General features: G+C 38.3%; 1 protein-coding gene and 1 long non-coding RNA gene across 2 annotated transcripts; one reads left to right on the plus strand and one right to left on the minus strand.

The window, feature by feature from the left end:
- Positions 1-11100: 11100 nt before the first annotated feature.
- Positions 11101-21329, minus strand: LOC107509514 (zinc finger protein 709). The gene is given in 5 exon segments (XM_036234312.1): positions 11101-12428; positions 12430-13569; positions 13944-14004; positions 14210-14336; positions 21186-21329. Coding segments are annotated over 5 exon segments (2190 nt in total). The 5' UTR covers positions 21189-21329; the 3' UTR covers positions 11101-11569.
- Positions 21283-22358, plus strand: LOC118612502. Its single transcript, XR_004955038.1, has 2 exons — positions 21283-21343; positions 21739-22358. It is a non-coding gene; the product is annotated as an uncharacterized LOC118612502 (long non-coding RNA).
- The last annotated feature ends 706 nt before the right edge of the window (positions 22359-23064 follow it).

A 23064-nucleotide genomic window follows, 5' to 3' on the forward strand; every position in this document is an offset into this window, starting at 1 on the left:
ATTTCTGGAATGAAGCATTGGTGGAACCATTCCATAAACAGGACAGCTGTCACCCCTGCGTTCTTACTATGTTGCCAGAACACAGGCAGATAATTTTTATTTGGGGGAGGTTCTCTGCTTTTTACACTGTACTTTAGCTTTATTGTATGTCCTGCAGCATTTCCACGTAGTACCAGCGTTAATTTGTCCTTCCATGTTTTACGCCCTGGTGCCTCCTTTGCGCTTTTATGAATGTAGGTTCTCTTGGGCATTTTCTTCCAGAGAGCCCAGTTTCATTGCAATTGATGACTTGCTTTGGTTGATATCTCTTCTCCTTAACTTCAACTTTACCAGAATTGTGGCAGCACCTTCTCTATCAGCAGATGCAGCCTCTCCAGTAATTTTTATATTTTTCCAGTCCAATTCTATTTGTGAAACTGGATAACCATCCTGTACTTGTAGTAAATGGCTTTGTGTCCGTCCCTTATTTCAAAGTATCCCTTGAAGTCTTTGTACATGTTTAATGCTTTCATCATCATGGTCAAATGAAACACATTTTCTGTTCACGTCTCCCGCCCACATTTTTAAAGCCTTTTCCATCTTAACTAAGCACTCATCATGCACTGTAACCACAACTTTTGCAGTTTGAGGTGTAATAGCAAAACTGGCACAAATTTATTTTTTCTTCTTCACAATTTCATGGATAAAAATTTGATTTACCATAGGTCTTAGCAACCTCAGCATATGATATTTGTTTTCTTAATGTCAAGAACTTCCACCTTTTCACTTAGGTGAAGCACATGACAGCTTCTCTTTGGCATATCCAAATTGCCAGCATCACTACTCATGTTTTGGGGTTATTATCAAGTTAAAAAAAAAAGTGTTACGTAAACACAAGCACTGGAATAGCATTACAGCTGATCTCATAACTGAGATGGCAATGAATAATTAACAGGCAGGTAGCAAATACAGTGTTGATACAATGGACAAAAGTGGGACAGAGTGGGATGATGCGAGATAGCATGTGACTTGGAATGGTAAGAAATTTAAAATTTATGGATTGTTTATTTCTTGAACTTTTTATTTAATATTTTTAGACCACAGTTGATTTCAGATACCTACATCCATGAAAAGCAAAACCACAAATAAGAGAAGAACTACTGTAGTAAGAACAACCACAAACTATAAATGACTGTGAGAATAACAGTAAAAGCACACTCAAAAGGGCTTCTTATTGGATTTGGCTTTTGTTAGATGACCCGATTGCTATTCAAGGAAGGAAGACATTATTCTGTATTGGATACTAAGAGGAAATGAAGTTAATTCTATCTTCGGTAATTGTTATAGTTCATATCTAGCAGAGAGAAAGAATGGCATAATGCTAAACCTAATTTATAAGAAGGACAAGTCATATTAGAGAGAAGTAGGGAATTTGGGTTATTTGGTTATCCTTTGGAAACCTGTTCTCTTTGATCATTTATACAGAGACAACTGCCTTTGATTTTGTCTTGATCCATCATGATAACAAAGTAGCTTTGATGATGATGTGTGTGACATTTTTCTCTTCAACAGGATATATCTAGGCTTAGCAGGGAGTGCTGGGCCAGCTCACAGTCTTCTGTGTCAGCTTTTGCTTTTATTATTATTAAAATACTGAAATATTTGCAACAGTGTACTGGAATGGACACTTCTCCACAAAGTATCTCACTTAAAATATAAATATATATTTCTATTCATGTACTCCTTAGCAAGGTATATAAGACTTATTATCTCCTATATGAGTTAACTGAGGCTTATGAATTTAGGTAAATTATCAGAGGATACACAGCTACCAAGGGACAAAGTCAGGATCCCTCTTCCAATGAAAGCTTTCTTGCTGAAAACAAGATGATAACATTTCAACATCCCTCATATGCCAGGAAGTGTAGGCTGAAACTTATGCAACTTAGCACAAATATTCAAGGCACTCTGGATATACAGGCATGGAGAAAACAAGTTCTAACACTCTCGGTGCTTATGTTTATGTGGGAAAAGAGAGATGGTTAAATGAGAAGTCTTTGGTTTCTAAGTCAAAAATAAAGCCATTGAAGGAAAGAAACGATGACAGATGAGCTAATAGGGAAGCTTTGGGGGTGGACTGTTCATCTTTGTGGAAGGTAGGGGCCTCGGTGAATACAAATGTCATTTAAAAAAATCTTGTAAGTATAGTTGGTATACAATTTTATATTGGTTATAGTAGTTTCAGGTATACAGTATAGTGATTCCACATTTTTATACCTTACAATGTGATCACCCTACCAATTCTAGTAATAATCTGTCACCGTGTAAACTTATCACAGTATTATTGACTGCATCCCCCTTCCCCTTTTCACCCATCCTCCCACTCCCTCCCTTCTGGTAACCTTCTCTTTGATCTCTGTTTCTATGAGTCTTTTTGTGGGTTTTTTGTTTGTTTGTTTGGTGGTGTTTGCTTCTTTTAGATTCCATATACAAGTGAAACCATATGGATTTTGTCTTTCTCTGCCTGACTTATTTCACTTAGCATAATACTCTCTGGATTCATCCATGTTGTCGCAAATGGCAAGATTCCATTCTTTATTGCTGTGTTAATATTCACACGCGCGTGCGCGTGCTCGCGTACACACACACACACACACACACAGAGGTGTCATTATTGATCATTTTTTCCCACCATCTAATACATCTTAGACACTTTGAGGGTCTGGCTGGGTATGGATGTAAAGATGACAGCAGTACTGAAATTCCGGCATTCTGGGATTAGCAGCAATTGTTCTCACAAAGATAACATCTTTGCTGTGTAGCCATGGTTATAAGTTTTAGAGCATATGCTATGCGATTATGAGGATGGACATGGGTATGTAGAATGTGAGTCTTCCCATTGCTTGGGCCATCAGTATTTGTGGTATTTATGTTTCTGTTTAACATCAGTTGAAAGATTTTGAAATTACAATTTGATTCTAATGATCATTTTGCCGCTTTTCAACTGACGCACATGAAACCTTTGAGATCCTCCTCGATTAAGGAAGGGCGCTGGTTATTTATACAGTTGTAACTCATCACAGGTCTTTTATGAGTAGAGTGATATCTGCACAAGACCAACGTGATTTCCTGTTCAAAATAACAAGAACAACAACAACAACAACAACAACAACAACTATGGATGTTTAGAGAACAATAATACAAGGAATAATTGAAATGAGCTGCAGACAGAGAGTATCATTTTGAGTAATATCCTAATACTGTGGCAGAGGAGGTATATGACATCCTCAAACTGGCGAATTTTCTATGCCTTTTTATAAGAGGAGTAACCGAACAATTTTTGTTCCAAGGATGCACAAGATCCTTAAAGCCCATTTTAGCTTTTTCCAGGGGCCATTGCTATGCGTTCACACTTCAGGAGATGTCATGGAAGACAGGGTGAAAGGTGACAGCGTTTGTTTCATTAAACGGCAAAGGAAATGCAAACTTAGTCCCCATTTTTGTGGCTAATTTATGTTTTCTTAGCACAGTAGAGATTATGTGATTTACATAATTACTGATATCTCATTCTGAGTTTGTTTATGTCACTATTCCCATCATGCAAATGAAGAAAGTTAAACACAGAGTCTTACCCAAATTCACATAGCTCATAATAGTGGAATCTCTCAGTTTTGAAAGTATAATGCGTGTCTCTCCAGTGCAATATTAGAAGTTTTAAACCTAGAAGAACATTGTAAGATTTGTATAATTATGCATTTTTACAAATGCGTCATCAGTCTCCAAACAAGCCTGATAAGGAATCATGGCATTCCACTTACATGACATTATGGAAAAGGCAAAAGGATAGGACCCTAAAATATCATTGTGTGTTCAGTATAAAGGGGCAACATGAGAGTACTCCTTGAGCTGATGGAGTGTTTCCTATCTTGGAGGTACAACTATACATTTGTGAAAACTCACTACTCTTAAAACAGTATGTGTGTGTACTAAAAACAATTCATCAAAAACAATGAAAATGTTTTCACATGCTGGGAGAACGTTTAGCTCTCCTGACCTTCCACTGCTACATACGCAGCATTTCCTTCCACCACCTCGGGGTCCTTAGAACTGAAAGGTCTGGCAAAGAAGGACACGGGTCACAACAGGACTTTCCTGGTACCAAGTTTGACATTAGGAAACACCCTCTAGGGCTTCACCTGGCCTCATTCACACATTTGGTGAGAATGGCAGTGCTCCCAGTGCTCACCTCTGGGAATGCCATGGTCTGAAACACCGCAGTGCATCTAACAGGTCTCCTCCCCAGGTGGGCAGCCTGGGTGTACCCTAACCTACTCCTTGGGCAGCAGAATCATGTCTCCCCAGAGCAGGTCTTGGGGCAGTTTCCAGGCCAATTCTATGCCTGCTCTCTGCGAAACACGTTTAAATGCCACACGTGCCCCACTCTGGAAATTTTCTCTGTCCATGACTACAAAGTGAAGCAGCGATAAAACCCAGAGCCCAGGTCATGAGAAACAGGTCCCTGGGACATTATCTCCAATGTCACATAAATATCAGCTCTGCACCAAGAAGCACATTTCACAATAGTCTCAATAGTGTCTAAAGAAGACACCCTGTCGCGTAGTTCTAGGAGTCCCTTCAGGAGCCCAGTTGTCCCTCCCTGAGTTAAGCGGCACATCCCAGCCTGTAGTTTCAGCAGCTCATGTGCTGACCGCACCTGCTCCCTCACTCAGAGCTGCCTCCAGAGTGAGTGTGGAGGCGGCCCATCAACGCCAGTGTCTACTCTTTGCCGGGACAGGACTCAATTTGCACAGTTCCATACCCATGGCCTGCAAAACAAATGGCGATCTCAGCCAGGCCCTCAGCATCCCAGGCTACCCCTCACCTCAAATGGCTCCCAGGATGCAATGCGGCACCACACCAAAGGAAGTGGCAGGAAATGCCAGGGATTTCAACCTTCCCTGAAGTGCAGAGGCACAGGAGTTGGTGCCCCGCCTCGACCCATTTTGGAGCAAAGCTATATTGGGCTATAGAAATGACTAAACAGTAAAACAAAATAGTATATTATTGGTTTAAGTTATTAGTAGATGTAATCTGCATGACCATACCAGAAAAATGACAAAAAAGCAGAGCTTTATAGCAGTAACATTTCTATGTATCACTGGAATTAAGCTAGTGTCTATCTGAAACTCATTCTTATAAATTAAGAAGTATGTGTTAAACAGTAGAGCAACAACTTAAAAAATCTTCAGAAGTATAGTGAAGTTATTTAAAATTAAAATGCTACATTAGAAAATATTCACTGAGAGGGGGGGAAATGGCATAAATGATAGTCTCTGGCAACCAAACCAAAGTTGTGGCAAACAGGAGCAGACAGCAAGGAAAATTGCCTGGAATCTAAATGAACGAGCCATACAACGTGAGAGAGAACTAAGAAATCACTCTGCAATGGTAGAAGGTAGGATGGGGTGAGGACACAAGGCTGCCCAGTACCGAGTGACAGAGTGGGACAGAGGCCATAGCAGCAGCAGCAGCTGCAGGTACCTCGGAAAGGGGCTGTGTCCGTGAGCAGACGTTAGTAGTAATGGACCTGCTTGCTCAGCACTAGTGCCAGTTCAACTGCACAGGTGGCGACAGGGACTTACAGAGGGACACTTAGTTGTCAGAGTGAAGGCCAGGGCAAGACTCATTCTGTCCAGAAGTGCAGGTGATATCCATTGTTCCTCTGTTGAACCCACCTCCCACAGTACGGAAGCAGCACCACCACAGCCTAGTCATCATCAAACTGGATAACAGAGGTCACTCTGCCCAGAAATCCCGCCTCCCCCAAATTGTGGCCCCACCCAAGCCACATCCAGGTGTGTCTTCACATAGTCAGGTGCCCCTTGCTGAGCAGCGCCTAGACTCACACTGGAGGCAGCTGGCCTAAGTTTCTGGCGTGGCCCTTTGAGGCAACTATAAGCACAGCATCTGTGGATTGCTTGCTGAATCTTAAAAGGTGGCCCGGGAGGGGCACAGGCTGGGGCTAAATTTGGCCTGCAGCTGAACCGCTCTCAGGACTGTGCCACTGGACATCTACCATACAGAGCCGCACTAGTTAAGACTGGGAGACTCAGGAGCTTTGCTTAGTACATAGAAACAGACACGGAAAAGCAGCCAAAATAGAAAGACAAAGAAGCAGAAACCATATGAGTGAACAGAACAGAGATCCAGAAATAATGGAGTCAAGCAATCTAACAGATGCGGAGTTCAAAACACTGGTTATAAGATGCTCGATGAACTTAAGGGAAGTGTAGATGAATTCAGTGAGAACTTCAACAAAGAGATAAAAAACATAAAAACGGAAATGGAAATTATAAAAGGGAGCCAGTCAGAAATGAAAACATGTTATCTGAGATAAAAAGCATATTAAATGGAATAAAAGGAGTGAAGGACCTATATAGAGGATGGGGAAGCCAAAGACACACAATCAGAATGGCAAGAAAAAGGAAGCCAAGACTATAATAATAATTTAAGGAGCCTATAGGACACTATTAAAGGTAAAAATATTCATATCATGGGGTACCAGAATAAAAACGAGACGTTGGAGAGCTATTTGAAGAGATGATGATGGAAAACGTCCCTCACCTTGTGAAGGAAATAGACATAAAACCTCAGGAAGCTCAGAGAGTCCCCAAAACCAGGAACCTAAAGAGGCCCACACCAATACACATCATAATTAAAATGCCAAAGATAAATACAAAGAGAGAATCTTAAAAGCAGAAAGAGGAAAGCAGTTAGTAATCTACACAGGAGCACCCAAAAGACCGGCAGCTGATTTCTCAAAAGAAAGCATGCAGAACAGAAGGGCTTGGCACAAAATATTTGACGTGATGAAAACCCAGGATCTACAACCAAGAACACTTTATCCAGCAGAGCTATCATTTAGAGTCAAGGGACAGAAAAAGAGCTTCCCAGACAAAATAAGTTGGAGACTTCTTTAAGAAGAAAAATCATGTATCAAAAACAGGAATAATGAATGGTATTAATAAAATAAAAAGAATGGTAATAACTACATTCCTATCAACAAGTACCTCAAATGGAAAGGAATTAAGTGCTTCAACCGAAAGATAGAGTGGCTGAATGGATAAGAAAACAAAACCCCCACATATGCTACCTACAAGAGACTCGCTTCGGATTAAAAGACACATACAGACTACAAGGAAGGGGATGGAAAAAGATATTGCCTTGATGGACCTAGAGGACAGTGCGCTGAATGAAATGGGTCAGATAGAGAAAGAGAAATATCGCATGATTTCACATACATGTGGACTCTAAAGAGCAAAATAAAGAACAACAACAAATGCTGAAATAAACTCATAGATACAGAGAATATTTAGAGGGCTACTAAATGGGAGGAGGATTAGGGGGAACAAAAAAAGGCAAAGGAATTAAGAGGTACAAATAGATATTTGCAGAATAGGCATGGAGATGTAGAGTAGTGTGGGGAAGATGGTTAATAATATTGTAATAAATATGTAAGGGGGAATAGGGGTACTAGATTTAGTGGGATGATTACTTGGCGAGTTATGCAGATCTCTGATCATTATGCTATATAACTCAAACTGGTATATAATTGTATGCTAACTATAATTTTAAAAAACTCATTGAATTGTACAATGTAAATTGTCTTATATTTCAATAAAGGGAAAAAATGTGGGCAAAAAGTATTTAGTAAAGTATTGGGCAGTTAATTAATAAAACTGTTATGCTATTTGGAAAAAAATATTCACTTAATGCAAAAGAAAGCTATAAGAAGGACTAGAGAATTTAAAAACAACATGAGAACAGTAGAAAACAAAAGTAAAATGGCAGGTGTACTTGGGACTATATCACTAATCTTAAATGTGAATGGATTACATAAATCAAACAAGAAAAAGCTATTGTAACCCCAAATTTTTTTTTAAAAAACCATAATCTAAATATATGGTATGTATAGGAAACAATTTTGATTCAAAGTTTGAAATAGATTTACAGTAAATACATGAAAAAAGTTATATCTGTAAATAGCACCCATGTGGAACCTGTAGAGATTATACAAATATCAGGCAAAATAGACTTGAAAATAAAAATATTACTAGAGATAATGAGGGACATTATGACAAAGGATCAAAATTTATGGTCTGTATCTAAAACAATAAAAATAATCAGAGTCATTAGACCTTATAGTAACAAAGAAAAATCTCACATCAATAACCTAACTTTTCACCTTGTGACATGAAAAAATGATGCAATCAACCTCAGAAAACAGCCAGATATTTTACCAGTAAATTTAGTTTATTGGGAATAGCAGAGAATTGCAACTCGGGACACACAATTTATGGTGAACTAGACGCAAGTCCACAAAGACAAAGGGGCAGTTGGCTTTTATCAAGATTTAGGAGGAAATTGGAGAGAGTTGTTTCAAATTAGAATTCACTGGAAAAGAGCAAGGAGTTCGATGTTGTGGCAGTTTTTCATTGGTTGCAAGCAGTGGTAGTGTACTGTTGGTGGAGCAGGGAGGAATATTCCTTAATTTTTGTAAAAGCAGGAGATGAAATTCTTGAGTGAAAAATGTCTTCCCTTGTCAAAATAATTATCTTTTTTCTTCGTGTTGGTTCTGTAGAATGCAGTAAGTGATACATACATGAGAGCTCCCCCCTCAGGCCTTCATAAAGAGAATAAAAGTTTCCTTTATTTATTTACACAGTGCCAAACCCAAAGAAAGAGAGAAGGAAATAATGAAAATTAGTGCATGATATTGCACGTCAATTATAATTGAAAAATATAAAATATAAAAATAATCAGTGTGTAAAACATTAAAAAATTAATGAAAGAAATAGGGAATAGATAAAAACATACAGAAAATCAATGAAACCAAATGTGGGTTCTATAGGAAGAATAACAAAATTGACAAATCTTTAGTTAAACCGATCTAGCGAAAAAAAAATTTTCACAATCCAAAGAATCAGGAAGATATAAGGATATGACTGTTGACATTATAGAAATAAGGATTATAAAGAAATTCACTGAATGACTATATGCCAAAAAATTAGATAACTGAGACAGAAATGGATAAATTGCTTGAAAGACACAACTATTAAAATAATTTAAAAAATAAATGGAAAATCTGAATAGAACCATAACAAGAGCAGTGGTTGAATTAGTAACCAAAAAAGACATTCATAAAGTAAGAAGAATTACTTTTCAGCACCTGTTATTGTTATAGTCAGAGTGCATTATGGTCTGTAGTTACTCTTCCTAGAATGCATTACACACTTCTTTTTGCCTATAGGGACAATCTTGCAGTTCACCAACAAGAGGGCACAGATAAAAACCATGATCTGAGTTTTTGGCAGTAAGAATAAATGAGAGTTTCAGGATAAAAATTTTAAGTATAAAAGAATAAAAAATAAAATTAGCTGAAAAAACACGTGAACTTGTATGCACATGATAATATTGACTCAGTGTATAATGATTAAATGAAAAAACTGCAATGTTTATCTGAAAACTCGTAATTATAATGGGACGTTTTCTTTCATATACCCTCCCAATATGTGAAAAACACAATATTAGCATATAACAGCTTGGAAACGTTAATGAAATATTTCTATAAAACAACTAGAGAAGTGTTCCTTTGTTAGAAAAATGCACATACATTTAATTACATGCAACCAGACATAACTGAAAACACATTGCAGGATTATATTCAGCTACAAGTAATAAGAAACACCCATAGTCTTCCTGACAGAAGGCACTTATTCTTACATGCAATGACTGCGTCAAGGCAGCCAGTATACTAAGCAGGAGAGGAAAAAAGAACACCTATGTCATTCTTTTTGACGGCACCACTGCAGATGTCATGATGAATCAGGAAAACATATTCATTAGCACCACTAACAGCATAAAACTGTTTCTTATACAAATTAGACCCTCGATGGGTATAATTCAGTGAAGAGGGGAATCAGAGAATACTCTCAAGCAGGAAAGTCTGAATTAATTTCCTGGTGCACACAAGAAGGCTTACAGAAAAATCCACATTTTGATGGAACTTTAATATGGATTTTGTCAAAATATCAGTGGAAACCTACACCAATAAGAAAATGGAAATCGAACAGTTGGTGGTAGTTCTGAGAATAGTCTCAATTGGAAGGGCAGAGACTGGAAAATTGCATGAAGGACTGTCCTTAAAGTTCCTATACATCAGTCTCTTTCTCAGTATAGTGATCACAAAATCTAACTAACGTGTTCTTCATTTCTCCCTTCCAAATCTCATACAAGTGAGGCTACTGGTGAATTCTAAGATGCAACCATAAAGGAGATGAATTCTGGAAAATCTAGTTCCTGCTCTTACCAATAAGGCAGGATATCTCCCAGTCTCGTTTTATTCTATGACAGGTCTCTCTTCTTAAAGTCTATTCACCAAGTACAATTGAAAGGAAGGACAAAAAGCAAAGGTCCAAATACAAAATGAATAATGAACATCAAACTATGTTCTTTCATAAACTTTCCATATATAAAAATTTATTCCAAATGTTTTTTAGTATAAAAATTGGAAAAGGTTTTTATACCTATCACCCCCCCCCCCAAAAAAAAAGCTTTGCTAGAGAGATAGGATATATACAATCAGAGATATTCATGTACTGTCGCAAGGCTAGTAGGAAAATCCCAAACACCAAACTTTCATTTTTCATGGCCCCTAACACAGAACAAAGAAAACATTACGAAAGAAAGAAAAGACAAATACACCAAGTTAAACCTAATTGCATATTACAAATACACTTCAACTGACCCATAGATATAATAGGCTTTAAAATGGGGTGGGAGGAGAGAAAACATTCACAATTTTGTGGAAAAGTATTACCTATTAATCTTACATATTGTTGAAAGATGACTCAGAATAACCTGACCTCAGTATTCATTTCTGAAAATTAGTAGAAATACACATTCCAATGTACTTTCAGAAAGAGGCTTGATAAATACAATGTATTTACAACTTTAATAGCAACTCTTTTATGTTGTATGTTTTCTGGAACATTTACATGTGGGTTAATTGCCACCAAGCTTTCTCCTGTTACTTGCATTATATTTGTTGGCAGTTTTTACTTGTTTACATTCAAATCCAATAGTCACTTCATGCCTTCAGAAAAACCAACTGGGATGATAAAGTTTTCCCCACATCATGAACACTCGTGTAGTGTCTCCATAGTGCACATTCTCATGAGTCTTCAAATGGTTGTGTGAAAAATGAGGGCTTTACTACAATGTTATATTCATAGTTCTCTCCAACATGTTTTTTTTTTCATGTATCCAAAGGTAACTGGGACACCTAAACGCTTTACTACATTTTTTACATTCATGGGGTTTCCTTCCAGTATGATTTGTGTTGTGTGTTTGGAAACTTAAATGAGAACTGAAAGCTTTACCACATTGCTTGTTATTCACAGGATCTTTGCTGTGAGGCCTTTTGTGCGTAAGAAACTTATCTGTAAGCTTAATGCATTGTTTACATTCACTGGGGTTATTTCTTGTGTAATTTTTCATGTTTTTTAAGATAATCTGGACACTTTTAATGCTACACTACATGCTTTATATTTACAGGGTTCCCCTCCACATGAGTTCTTTCATGTCTTCGAAGATAACTACGACAAATAAATGCTTTAGCACATTGCTTACATTCGTAGGGTTTCTCTCCGGTATGAGTTCGTTTGTGTGCTTGGAAGAATTTGTGATCTGTGTAGGCTTTACCACATAGTTTACATTCATAGGGTTTCTCTCCAGTGTGAGTCCTTTCATGTATTCGAAGAGAAGTGGAACACCTGAATGCTTTTCTACATTTTTTACATTCATAGGGTTTCTCTCCAGTGTGAGTTCTTTCATGTGTTTGTAAGGAACTCTGAACTCTAAAGGCTTTTCCACACTCCTTACATTCATAAGGCTTCTCTTGAATGTGAGTTATTTCATGTTTTTGAAGATCACTGGGATACCTGAAAGCTTTATTACATTTTTTACATTTATAGGGTTTCTCTCCAGTGTGAGTCCTTTTATGTTTTCGAAAACTAAAAGAGTATCTGAATGATTTTCCACATTCCTTACATTCATAGGTTTGATCTCGAGAATGAATTCTTTCATGTGTTTGTAAAGAACTATGATGTCGGTAGGCTTTTCCACATTGTTTACATTCATAGGGTTTTTCTCCAGTGTGAATGTTTTCATGTCTTTGAAGATCACTGGGTGAAATAAATGATTTAGTGCATTTTTGACATTTGTGGGGTTTCTCTCCAGTGTGATTTCTTTCATGTCTTCGAAGATGACTGGCTGAACTGAAGGCTTTACCACACTGTTTACATTCAAAAGGTTTTTCTACACTGTGATTTCTTTCATGTATTTGGAAACAGAGATGAGACCTGAAAGCTTTACCACACTGTTTACACTCCTGTGTGAATCCTTTTATGTGACTGAAGATCCTGATAACGTGTGAAGGCTTTTCCACATTCTTTACACATGTAGGCTTTCTCTCCTTTGCGAGTCCTTTCATGTGATTTCAAACTTAGATAATATCTGCAAGCTTTTGCACCTTGTTTACACTGACAGTTTTTCTCTCCAGTGTGGATGGTTTCATGTATTTGAAGAGAATTTGAAGAACTCAAGGCTTTTCCAAATTGTTTACATATGTAGGGCTTCTCCCCAGTATGACTTCTTTCATGTGTTTGGAGGGAAATGTAAGCTCTGAAGGCTTTATCACATTCTTTACATTCATAGAGTTTCTCTCCACTGTGAGTCCTTTCATGTCTTTGAAATGAGCTGCACAAAATAAATGCTTTCTCACATTTCTTACATTTATAAGGTCCTTCTCCTGTGTGAGTGACTATGTGCACTCGAAGGCTTGAGAGAGCACTAAAGGCCTTCCCACATTCCTTACATTTATAGATCTTTCCCCCAGTATGACTTCTTTCATGTCTTTTAAGAGAACAGAGAGAACTGAAGTCTTTATTATATTTTTTACATCCATAAGGTTTCTCTCCTGTGTGAGACCTTTCATGTGTTTTTAAAGTTTTATGGTATCTAAAGGCTTTACCACATTGTTTACATTTATAGGGTTTCACTCCTGTGTGAGTCCTTTCATGTGACTGAAGACCTTGATAAGATGTGTAGGCTTTTCCACATTCTGTACATTCATAGGGCTTCTCTCCTTTGTGAGTCCTTTCATGTGTTTTAAGAGTTTCATGATATCTATAAGCTTTTTCACATCGTTTACAATTGGGTTTCTGTCCAGGGTGGGATCTTTCATGTATTTGAAGTGAAGCTGAAAAACTAAAGGCTCTCCCACATCCCTTACATTTATATGGCTGGTCACCACATATCAGATACTCACACAGCTTATGTCCGCTGTGACATTTTATATGCCTATTACGAGATGACTGGTGCATGAAGCCTTTATCACACACATGATTTTCCCATGCTTTTACTCCAAGAGGAGTTTTCTTGTTCAGATTGAGATTTAGAATAAGACTGAAGTTTTCTCCACATTGACTACTCTCTTTCATTGCATAGATTTTGTCTATCATATGACTTCTGTAAAAACCAAGATGCACATTAATGACTTATTAGTAAAATGTTTAAACTATATTTTTATGACTTATACCAAAAGTATAGGTTTTCTGCCTTGTCTACATTGTTTGAAGACACTGTTTGAAATGTTCTATAAAGAACTTTGCCTTGTTATTATTTTAACAACAATATTCATATATAGGGTTTATTTCTATTGTTTGCAAGTGAACTATTTTGCAAACATCGAACATCTGTATCATATATGAAAAAGTAATTTGGTACAAGTGTTCTGAGAATAAATTTGGAGAAGGGGTTGTTTTGGTTGCTTCTTTTCAAAACTTTGTAGCATACCGGGATGCCCACGTAAGGCAATGTTTTTAATTATGTGTGTGACTCACCTTAGTTTTCTCCCATGGTTTTTGTGCTGATCTTTGGTGTCATGATTTTCCCATTTCTTCCCTAAAATGCAGACCAACAAAAATTAATCAAAAGTATTTGAAACTTTAGAGAAATTATTAGATTCTAGGTCCATGAATGACGGTCACAATGCTCAGTTTATTGACCAATGACCTCCCTTATCACATTATACATCTTATAACAATGCTGATGGACAGAAAACACTTATCCTCTAATTAACAAGGTGAAAGTAAGCTGTCATCCTTACCCACTGAGGCCAGGCTCCTGATGGTTTCCCTCATCACATCTCTATAGAGTTTCTTCTGTGGAGGATTCAGTAAGACCCACTCCTCCAGGGTGAAGGTCACAACCACATCCTCAAAGGCCACTGAGTCCTAAATCATCCAACATGTGTATACTGTAAGATGTTGTGAGACTGAAAGCAGTGGACATCTATACTACATTTATAGGAAGGTTATATATGACTCTGTAATCTCCAAACATTTATTCAAGACTTGGTCATCGGAAACATTCTTTCCTTATTCTTTCTCATAAATTTAACAGCATCATATACACATGGAAATTATTTTCACACTTTCACAGTGATCACATTACATCTTATTTTTCTCTAATAGTAAGGAAAAGAGCATGCTGGGAAAGAATGGAAATGCTATACAAATAAAATGAATATAACTTTAAAAACATTAATTCCTTGTGAGAAAAAATCTTTCATGTTCTTCCTTATTACTCACCATTTACAGCACTCCATGAGGCAGAGGGTCACATTTGCATGATATTTCAGTGAATAAAAACATAGTGGGAAACTGGAAGATTTTTCTACTATTCTCATCACCCAAAAATGAAAGTCCAGGTGGCCATACTGTCCTAAAGTCCTCCAGGCCATTAGAAGTACAGGCAGACCTCATTTTATTTTGCTTCACTTTTTTGCACTTTGCATTTTTATCAACATTGGAACCAGACCCTCCACTAGCAAAAAAGAGTATGGCTCACTGACAGCTAAAACAATGGTAGCATTTTATAGCAATAAAGCATTAGAATTTTAAAAAAATTTTTTCAATTACAGTTGACATTCAATATATTACTTCCAAGTGTACAGCATAGTGGTTGGACATTATATAATATAAAGTAATCCACCTGATAAATCTAGTGTTCTCCTGACACCACACATAGTTATTACAATATTATTGACTATATTCCCTATCCTGTATTTTAAATCCCCACAATAAAGCATTTTTAGTTAAGTACATACATAGAAGCACAAAAAACCCAGAATTGCCAAAGCCATCCGGAGAAAAAAGAACGAGGCTAGAGGCATCACTCTGCCCAACTTCAAATTATACTACAAAGCACCAGTAATCAAAATGGCATGGTATTGGCAGCAAAAGAGACACATGGACCAGTGGAACAGAATCAAGAGTCCAGAAGTAAACCCATATTTAAATGGGCAAATCATTTTTGACAAAAAAGCCAAAAACATACAGTGGAAAAAGGAAAGCTTCTGGATTAAGGACCTAAATATGAGACCTGAAACAATAAAATACAAAGAAGAAAACATAGGAACGAAACTCAAGGACCTTGGACTTAAAAAGGATTTTATGAATTTGACCTCAAAAGCAACGGAAGTAAAAGCTAAAATAAGTGAATGGGACTACATCAAACTAAAAAACTTCTGCTCAGCAAAAGAAATTGTCAACAGGGTAAAGAGAGAACCATCCGAATGGGAAAATATATTTGCAAGCAACACCTCCAATAAGGGCCTAATATCCAAAATATACAAAGAACCCATACGACTCAATAACAACAAAAAAACACAAATGATCCAATCAAAAAATGGGCAGAGGATCTGAACAGACACTTCTCCCCAGAAGACATACAATTGGCCAACAAATATATGAAAAGATGCTCAACATCGCTAGCTATTAGGGAAATGCAAATCAAAACCACAACGAGATATCATCTCACGCCTGTTAGAATAGCTATAATCAACAGGACAAGTAATAACAAATATTGGAGAGGATGTAGAGAAAAAGTAACCCTAAAGTAACACTGCTGGTGGGACTGCAAATTCATACAGTCACTGTGGAAAACAGTATGGAGGTTCCTCGAAAAACTAAGACTTGATCTACCATATGATCCAGCAATCATTCTATTGAGTATTTACCCCAAAGACTAAAAAACCCATATCCAAAAAGATATGTGCACACTGATGTTCATAGCAGCATTATTCACAGTGGCCAGGACGTGGAAGCAACTGAAGTGTCCTAGGATAGATGATAGCTAAAGAAGCAATGAGACATATACACAATGGTATATTACTCAGCCATAAGGAGATGAAATATTGCCATTTGCAACAAAATGGATGGACCTCGAGATAATCATGCTAAGTGAATTAAGCCAGACAGAAAAAGTTGAAAATCACATGATATCACTTATATGTGGGATATAAACCTAAAAGCAACAAATGAACAGGAAAACAAACAGAGATTCATGGACATAGACTATAGACTAGTGGTTACCAGAGGACTATAGAGTAGTGGTTACTAGTGGGGTGGAGGAAGAGGGGGGAGGTAGATGGGGTAAAGGGGTTCAAATATAGGGTTTAAGGGGAGGGTGAAGTGGGTAAAGGGGATTAAATATATGGTGGCTGAAGGAAACTGGACTTTGGGTGGTAATCACAAAATAAAATATACAGATGTCAAATTATAATGTACACCTGAAAATTATATAATTATATTAACCAGTGTTACCCCAATAAACTTGAAAAAGTAAAAAATAAAATAATTAAGTACATATATTAGTTTGATATAATGATACTGCACACTTAATAGACTACAGTATAGTGTAAACATGACATTATATGCACTGGGATACCAAAAAATTCACGTTCTTCGCTTTATTGTGGTATTTGCTAGAGCTGAACCCACAATATTTCCTACGTATGCTTGTAGTCAGATGAAGTTGACTGGATGAAAATATTATTGTAAGAAAACAATGATTTTATCTCATGTAATATCTATCACTGACCCAGTTCTTTCTTTCTCTCCCTGTCTGATTTGATAGGCTAGAAAGTTATTATTTGGAAATTAGAGTTCAGATATGAGAAAGAAGGCACGACAATTTAGACCACAAAATCCCTATACTCCTGTGCCTCAAGGATGCTTCCAGCCAATGTTTAGCATAGATGGACACACACCCTGAGATAATAATATGCCAGAAGTGTGCTTTCCAGCAGAACCGTAACAGTCGATCCTGAGTCCTGCTGACACTGAGGAACAGGTTAAAAGCTGCAGACTGCGGTAGAGTTCACTGACATCCACAATGGCTTGATAATGAATTTTCTCATGATTATAAATTAAATAAACATGTCAGCAGTGCTTTCCTGCAAAATAACTTCCCCAGTCAGGAGGAAGTGTTTCCTGACCAGCCACTCCAGAGGCTGCCCTCCCTTCTGTCATTTCAAAGCTCCACTGGGGAGTAAAGGAGCATGATCACTCAACCCCTGAGAATGGGATCCCTCAACTGATGACCCCCTTTGTTATGGCTAACAAGGTATGAAAGGGATTACTACTTCCATAATTGAGTCTCTGGGAAGCGTAAGGCAGGCCTTTCAAGAAGGCATGAAATAGTTTGAGAGAGCTGGGGTGAGAATTAACTCACAAGGGTAGGAGCTTGCATGGATTCAATTTCTTGCTTCTCCTAAGGATGGAGACTACTGCTTTCTTATCACTTTGCACAGCTGTGGGGGACAAGGAGAAGAAAAAGGATGAGGCTTTAAAGCTGTCAATCATGAAAAATTGGACTCAAAGACTTCTCGTTTCTGGGCTGGCATTTAAATACCTTAAATATTATCATTAACCTCACTAGAAAACTTTAAAAAATTGTAGATTTTTGTAGATTCAACAGAGCAGTTAGGTCACAGGATAACCCAGTGTCTCCAAAATTAACAAAGAGAAAGCAAACATGGCATTTTGAAATACCCCTGATATTCTGTTCTTAACATGGTCTGTACACACACCAAAAAAATCTATTTCAGCAGAGTCTAATACAAAAACAAAAAGGCATAAAAAAGAACCCAATATCCATGAACACTGGGAAAACCTTCTTTAAATAGAAAGTTCAAATACACACCATGGGACCATTGAAGGAAGAGAAAGAAAAGACAAGAAGAAACCGGTGGAGTAACAATTCCTGAGATTTGCCTAAAATTAATGATAGACAGCATATTGTAGATCCAGGAAGCTCAGAGGACACTAAATATTATAATAAAAGTGCATACCCAAGTATCTCATATTCACACTAGATGAAGATCAAAGACAAATATACTTAAAGAATCTAGAAGGGAAAACACCCTAGTTATTAAGAAACAAAGATTAGAATTAAATCAGACTTTTTTTTTTCAGAAACAACACAAACGAGAAAAGAGTGAAATGTTTAAAGTTTAAAAGAAAAATGCTACTCTCTTAGAATTCTATGTCAAACAAAATTACCCTTCAAAAATAAAGAAGAAATAAGTACTTTTGAACCAAAGTTGAGTGCATTTGTCATTAGTATGCCTACTTGAAGAAATGTTCAAAATTCATCAGAAAGAATGTAAAGGGTGAAGGTGGGGAACTACAAAAAAATCTACATAAAATGTTTTTTTATTTCTTATATTTAATATAATAGATGAATGTTGAAAGTAATATTAGGAACACTTTATTTGGCAATTCTGAGCTTATGGACAAGTGAAATTACTGACAACAATGTGACAGGAACAGCACAGGGGGAACTGGGATTAGTGTGGTATGAGGTACTTGCACAACCAGTGAAGTGGTGTAGTATGACTTCACATAGATGACTTAGTCGTAAACGTATACTGAAAACTCAAGGGCAACAATCAAAATAGTTTAAAAATATGTGTAATTGATATCCTAAGAGGGGAGAAAAAAAGAATCAGGTAAAATGCTCAATTAAAGCTAAAGAAGGCAAAAAAAAGTAGAAGACAAAAATAAACAAAGAACAAGGACAACATAAAAACAGTAAAAGGTGTGGTAGATATTAATACAACTGAATCAATCACCACTTTCGTCATCAATGGCCTCAATGCAATTGAAAGATATAGTAACATCAGATTTCCAAAAACAATTAGATGTTGTCTTATGAGAAAGACACTTTAAACATAAAGACAGAGATAAATGAAAGGTAAAAGGATAGGGGAAAAAAATGCACCAGGCCAACACCAATGAAAAGAAAGCTGCCACAGGTTTATGAATTTCAGACAATCATGAAGGAGATTTGAACTAAACTGCACCATATAATAAATGAATTTTACTATAATCTATGTGATGCTTCTTGCAACAGCCAAATTCACATTCTTCTCAAGTTCACATGGGACATTCATCAAGGCAGAATATATTCTGGGGCATAAAACGCATTAACATATTTGAAAGAATAGAAATCATATAAAATATGGTTTCATACCACTAAGGCATTAATCTAGAAATGAATAAGAGGAAGATAGTTAACAAAAACCCCAAAATGTGAAAATTCAACAACACACTTGTAAATAATGAAATGAAAATAAAACTTATGAAAGGTTGTGGAAAAAAGCAAAAGCAATGCTTAAAGAGAAATTTATGCTATCAAATAAATATTCTAGAAAAAAGACATATTATCAATAATACAAACATCTAATTTAGGAAACAATAAAAGAGCAAATTAAACCCAAAGTAAGCAGAATACAATAATAGTAATTAGAAAAGAAATTAATGTAACTGCAAAATCAATGAAGAAAACATAAGCCAAAAAAAAAAAAAAACTAGTTGATGAGATTAATAAAACTGGTAAAGATCTAGTTAACATAACTAAGAGGGACACAGAAATTACAAGGTCATCATGGGTGACTCCAAGAGGCATGAGAAGTGGTCAGTGAAGCTTCTATGGTGAAGGGGTCTCTGAAGACACCACCAGGTGTGCCTGTTTTATGGCGATTTAAACAGTCTAGAGCCTTCGAAGGTAGGGGTGCCCATTGAAGATGGGGCAGTTTGCAAGTAACAGCATAAATATGTTCAAGTAAAATTTGTAAACAAGGAATATGCTGCATCCCAAATACAAAAGAATCTAGAAGATGCTGTGAGTGTTGAGAGGGACTATAGCTCTTTCTTCATGGTTTCAGGAAGGAAGTGAACTTCAGTTTATTAAATAATTTTTTAATGCATCCAAGGCAACAGGGCCTCATAATATGTCTAGGGCAATGGTTCAGCCACTTTTTGCCAGACTCTTTTTCTAATATATGTATGTCCATAATGTCCACAAAGGAGAATGTCATGAATGTCATGTCATGCCTGTTCTCTTGAGCAAGGTAAACGTAGCTCAGATCTTCCCTGCAGAGACTGTGTGCGGTGCTGAGCTTCCCTGAGGGGAACCAGGTAAAGGAGAGAACACCCTGGAAAGTTTCAAGAAGGAGCCCGCACCCAAAGGACTTCTCCAGGACGTCTGTGCCCAGGGGAGGTCCTGGCGTTGAGGAACAGGGATTTCATGTAACATAGTTCCAGATGATCATTCTCGGTTTTCGTCTCATATAATATCCACAGGAATATAAATCTTTAATTTATATTTAGCCATTGCATGACTCTGGGAAAATAACATAAAAATATTGGGTCTGTTGAAATGCACCCGGAGGACAAATAGTTGATAACGATGCTGTGAATCGCAGAGGGAAAGCTGGTTTAGGGTACGAGACGGGGGATCTGGAAATTTAGGGACTTGTTGCCAGTCCCAGAAAGAGGTAGGCTGGGGGGACAAGGTCGTAGATGAGACCCGGCTCCCCAAACACTTGAAAAACTCAGGAGAAAAAAGGCTGCCATTCGGGAGAAATAAAGGGACTGGGGACCCCACCAAACACAGTTACTTCCATGCACGAACCCCAGAAATGGAATCACTATTGTCCCCGAATGACCTTCCCCGTGGTCACAGCACCATCAGGGGAGACACGGGGCTACGGGCGCAGAGCTGCCCAGAGGCTCCGGAGCCTGAGTCCCCGCGCTCAGTGACGGGGTGGGACTTCCGGGGTCCCGGCTGCCGGCCCAGCCCCACGCTGCGTGCTGGAGGGGACTGAGGTCCCAGGGCGCCCCGGGGGAACTCGGGTCCGCAGACTCCCGCTTGACCGCGGGGAGTCCGGGTCACGCTCCAGCGGGTTCCAACCAGCCCCTCGTCACAGTCCCTGCACCCGGCCCCACACTCACCATCTCTAGGTTTCCGGAGTCTTCCTGAGTTCTGCCTAGGACTCTCACGCAGATCAGAGCGGGACAGAGGCGGCACCAAAGACACCAAGGATCATTAAGGATAAGCGAGGAGTGGACCCCAGCAGTACTGGAGCAGAAGGGACCAATAGGTCCTTCAGGTGCGTTGCCCCACCCTCCGCCTCTGCGGTGTCCCTAATTGGGCAGTTCCCTTTCCAGTCTGAGTGACAGCCAGCGGGAGGGTGCGTGGTTCAACATAAAGGGCTTCCGCTGTTGGGTGGGGAACCTGTCTCGACCGGGCTCAGTTGAATTTAACCAGACTGTCTCATGGCCTGGGGCCAACTCCCTAGTCCCTGCTGCATTTTAAGAATGAGTGGCAAAGCTGGCTCTAATATTAAACCGAGAGAATGGAAAGCATACCTTGATTGGGAAATAGAAGGCACAGACAGACTTCCTCTTCTCCAGGAAGTTAAAAAAATTTTTAGAAACTGTCTTTGAACAAAAGAAGTTTTCCGAAACTGCTCAATACCAACATCCCAGGTCCCCCTTTCTCCAGGTGCTCCATAGATCCTGTACAATCCGATCGCCCTTGTCTGGAAGTGACCTCCTTCCCCTCCCCCTCCTCTCCTCCAAGGTCCTTACTGGCCCAGTGGAAACAAAAGAGAAGGCCAGTGAAGACAGACTCGAAAAACCAGAAATTCTGGCAGCTCCCTTTAGAGAAAAGTCAGTCTCAAGAGCAGGGGAAATGCAGGATTCTAAACAGAAAGATGGAACACTGAGGCTATAAAGCAAGAAGCAGTGTTTATTGATGTCGGGCAGAGGCTCAGCAGATTCTTATCCAAAGGCTGAGTCCCAATTGTAACATACAGTCTTGTCATTCCTACACAGCTGAAGAGAAAATTTGGGAGATTTCATTAAAACTAATCAGCTTTCTGTTCTGCTTCTGTAAATACGCTTGCTTTCTGCAAAAGTGCTTGCTGCATGCAAGAGCTCACTTGCACTCTGATCAACCTGCAAATGTAACTATTTGTACCTTTATTCCATAAATGTAACTATTTGTGCCCCTAGCAGTACCCCCTCTTGTAGCATTTTGTACCTTGGCAGCTCCCCCCCTCCCCTCCCCTTCCTATAACAATTTGTAAAACCTTGCTCTGGCAGTAACCCTTCTGCCAATGTTACTACTTAGAACCATAGCAACTATCTCTGCTGTGTAAATGGTCTAAGTAAATGGTCAACCAATCAGCTGATGTAAAAACCCTGTATATAAGGAATGTTGCCACTGAGCACACTGCCCAGATCTTCAGAGCACTAGCTCTTCTGGGACCAGGGATAATAAATCTTAAATTTCCTTCTCTCTGAGTTACTGCTTTTTGTTGTTGTTGGATTGGTTTTGGGATTTTTCCACAAGCTACAGAGATAAAGAAGAACATTAATTGGTTGGCAAGCCATATAAGGACAGATGTGAGCTGGAGAGTCCTTGAGGTGGGGGAATGGCAGTCAGGAAAGAACTCTAGGAGCAGAAAATGGCCAGGCAGGGTCAAGTTGCCACAGCAATAGCAAGAATTTGCTTCCCTTGAACTAGAACAGATTTAAGGAATGTAACTAATTTTCCTGATCCTCTCCAAGAAGCTGTTGCCTTCACAAAGAAATTTGATATAATTGTTAGAAGTATGATCCTGGCTATTCTGACCTGTTCCAATTAATACATCTATTGGTTTTAAGAGCACAGCAGCAGAATGGCTAAGTGAGGTTTGCTGGAATATTCCTATAGAGGACTTTTTTAAAAAACAAAGAGAAACAGGCTGGGGAAAATGCAGGATATTAGCCCACTGGCTATACCAACTCATCTGTGAGATTTTTCCCTAAAATCTGGATGGGATGA

This window comes from Rousettus aegyptiacus, unplaced genomic scaffold, assembly GCF_014176215.1.
Source record: "Rousettus aegyptiacus isolate mRouAeg1 unplaced genomic scaffold, mRouAeg1.p scaffold_m13_p_16, whole genome shotgun sequence".
NCBI classification, from domain to species: Eukaryota; Metazoa; Chordata; class Mammalia; order Chiroptera; family Pteropodidae; genus Rousettus; species Rousettus aegyptiacus.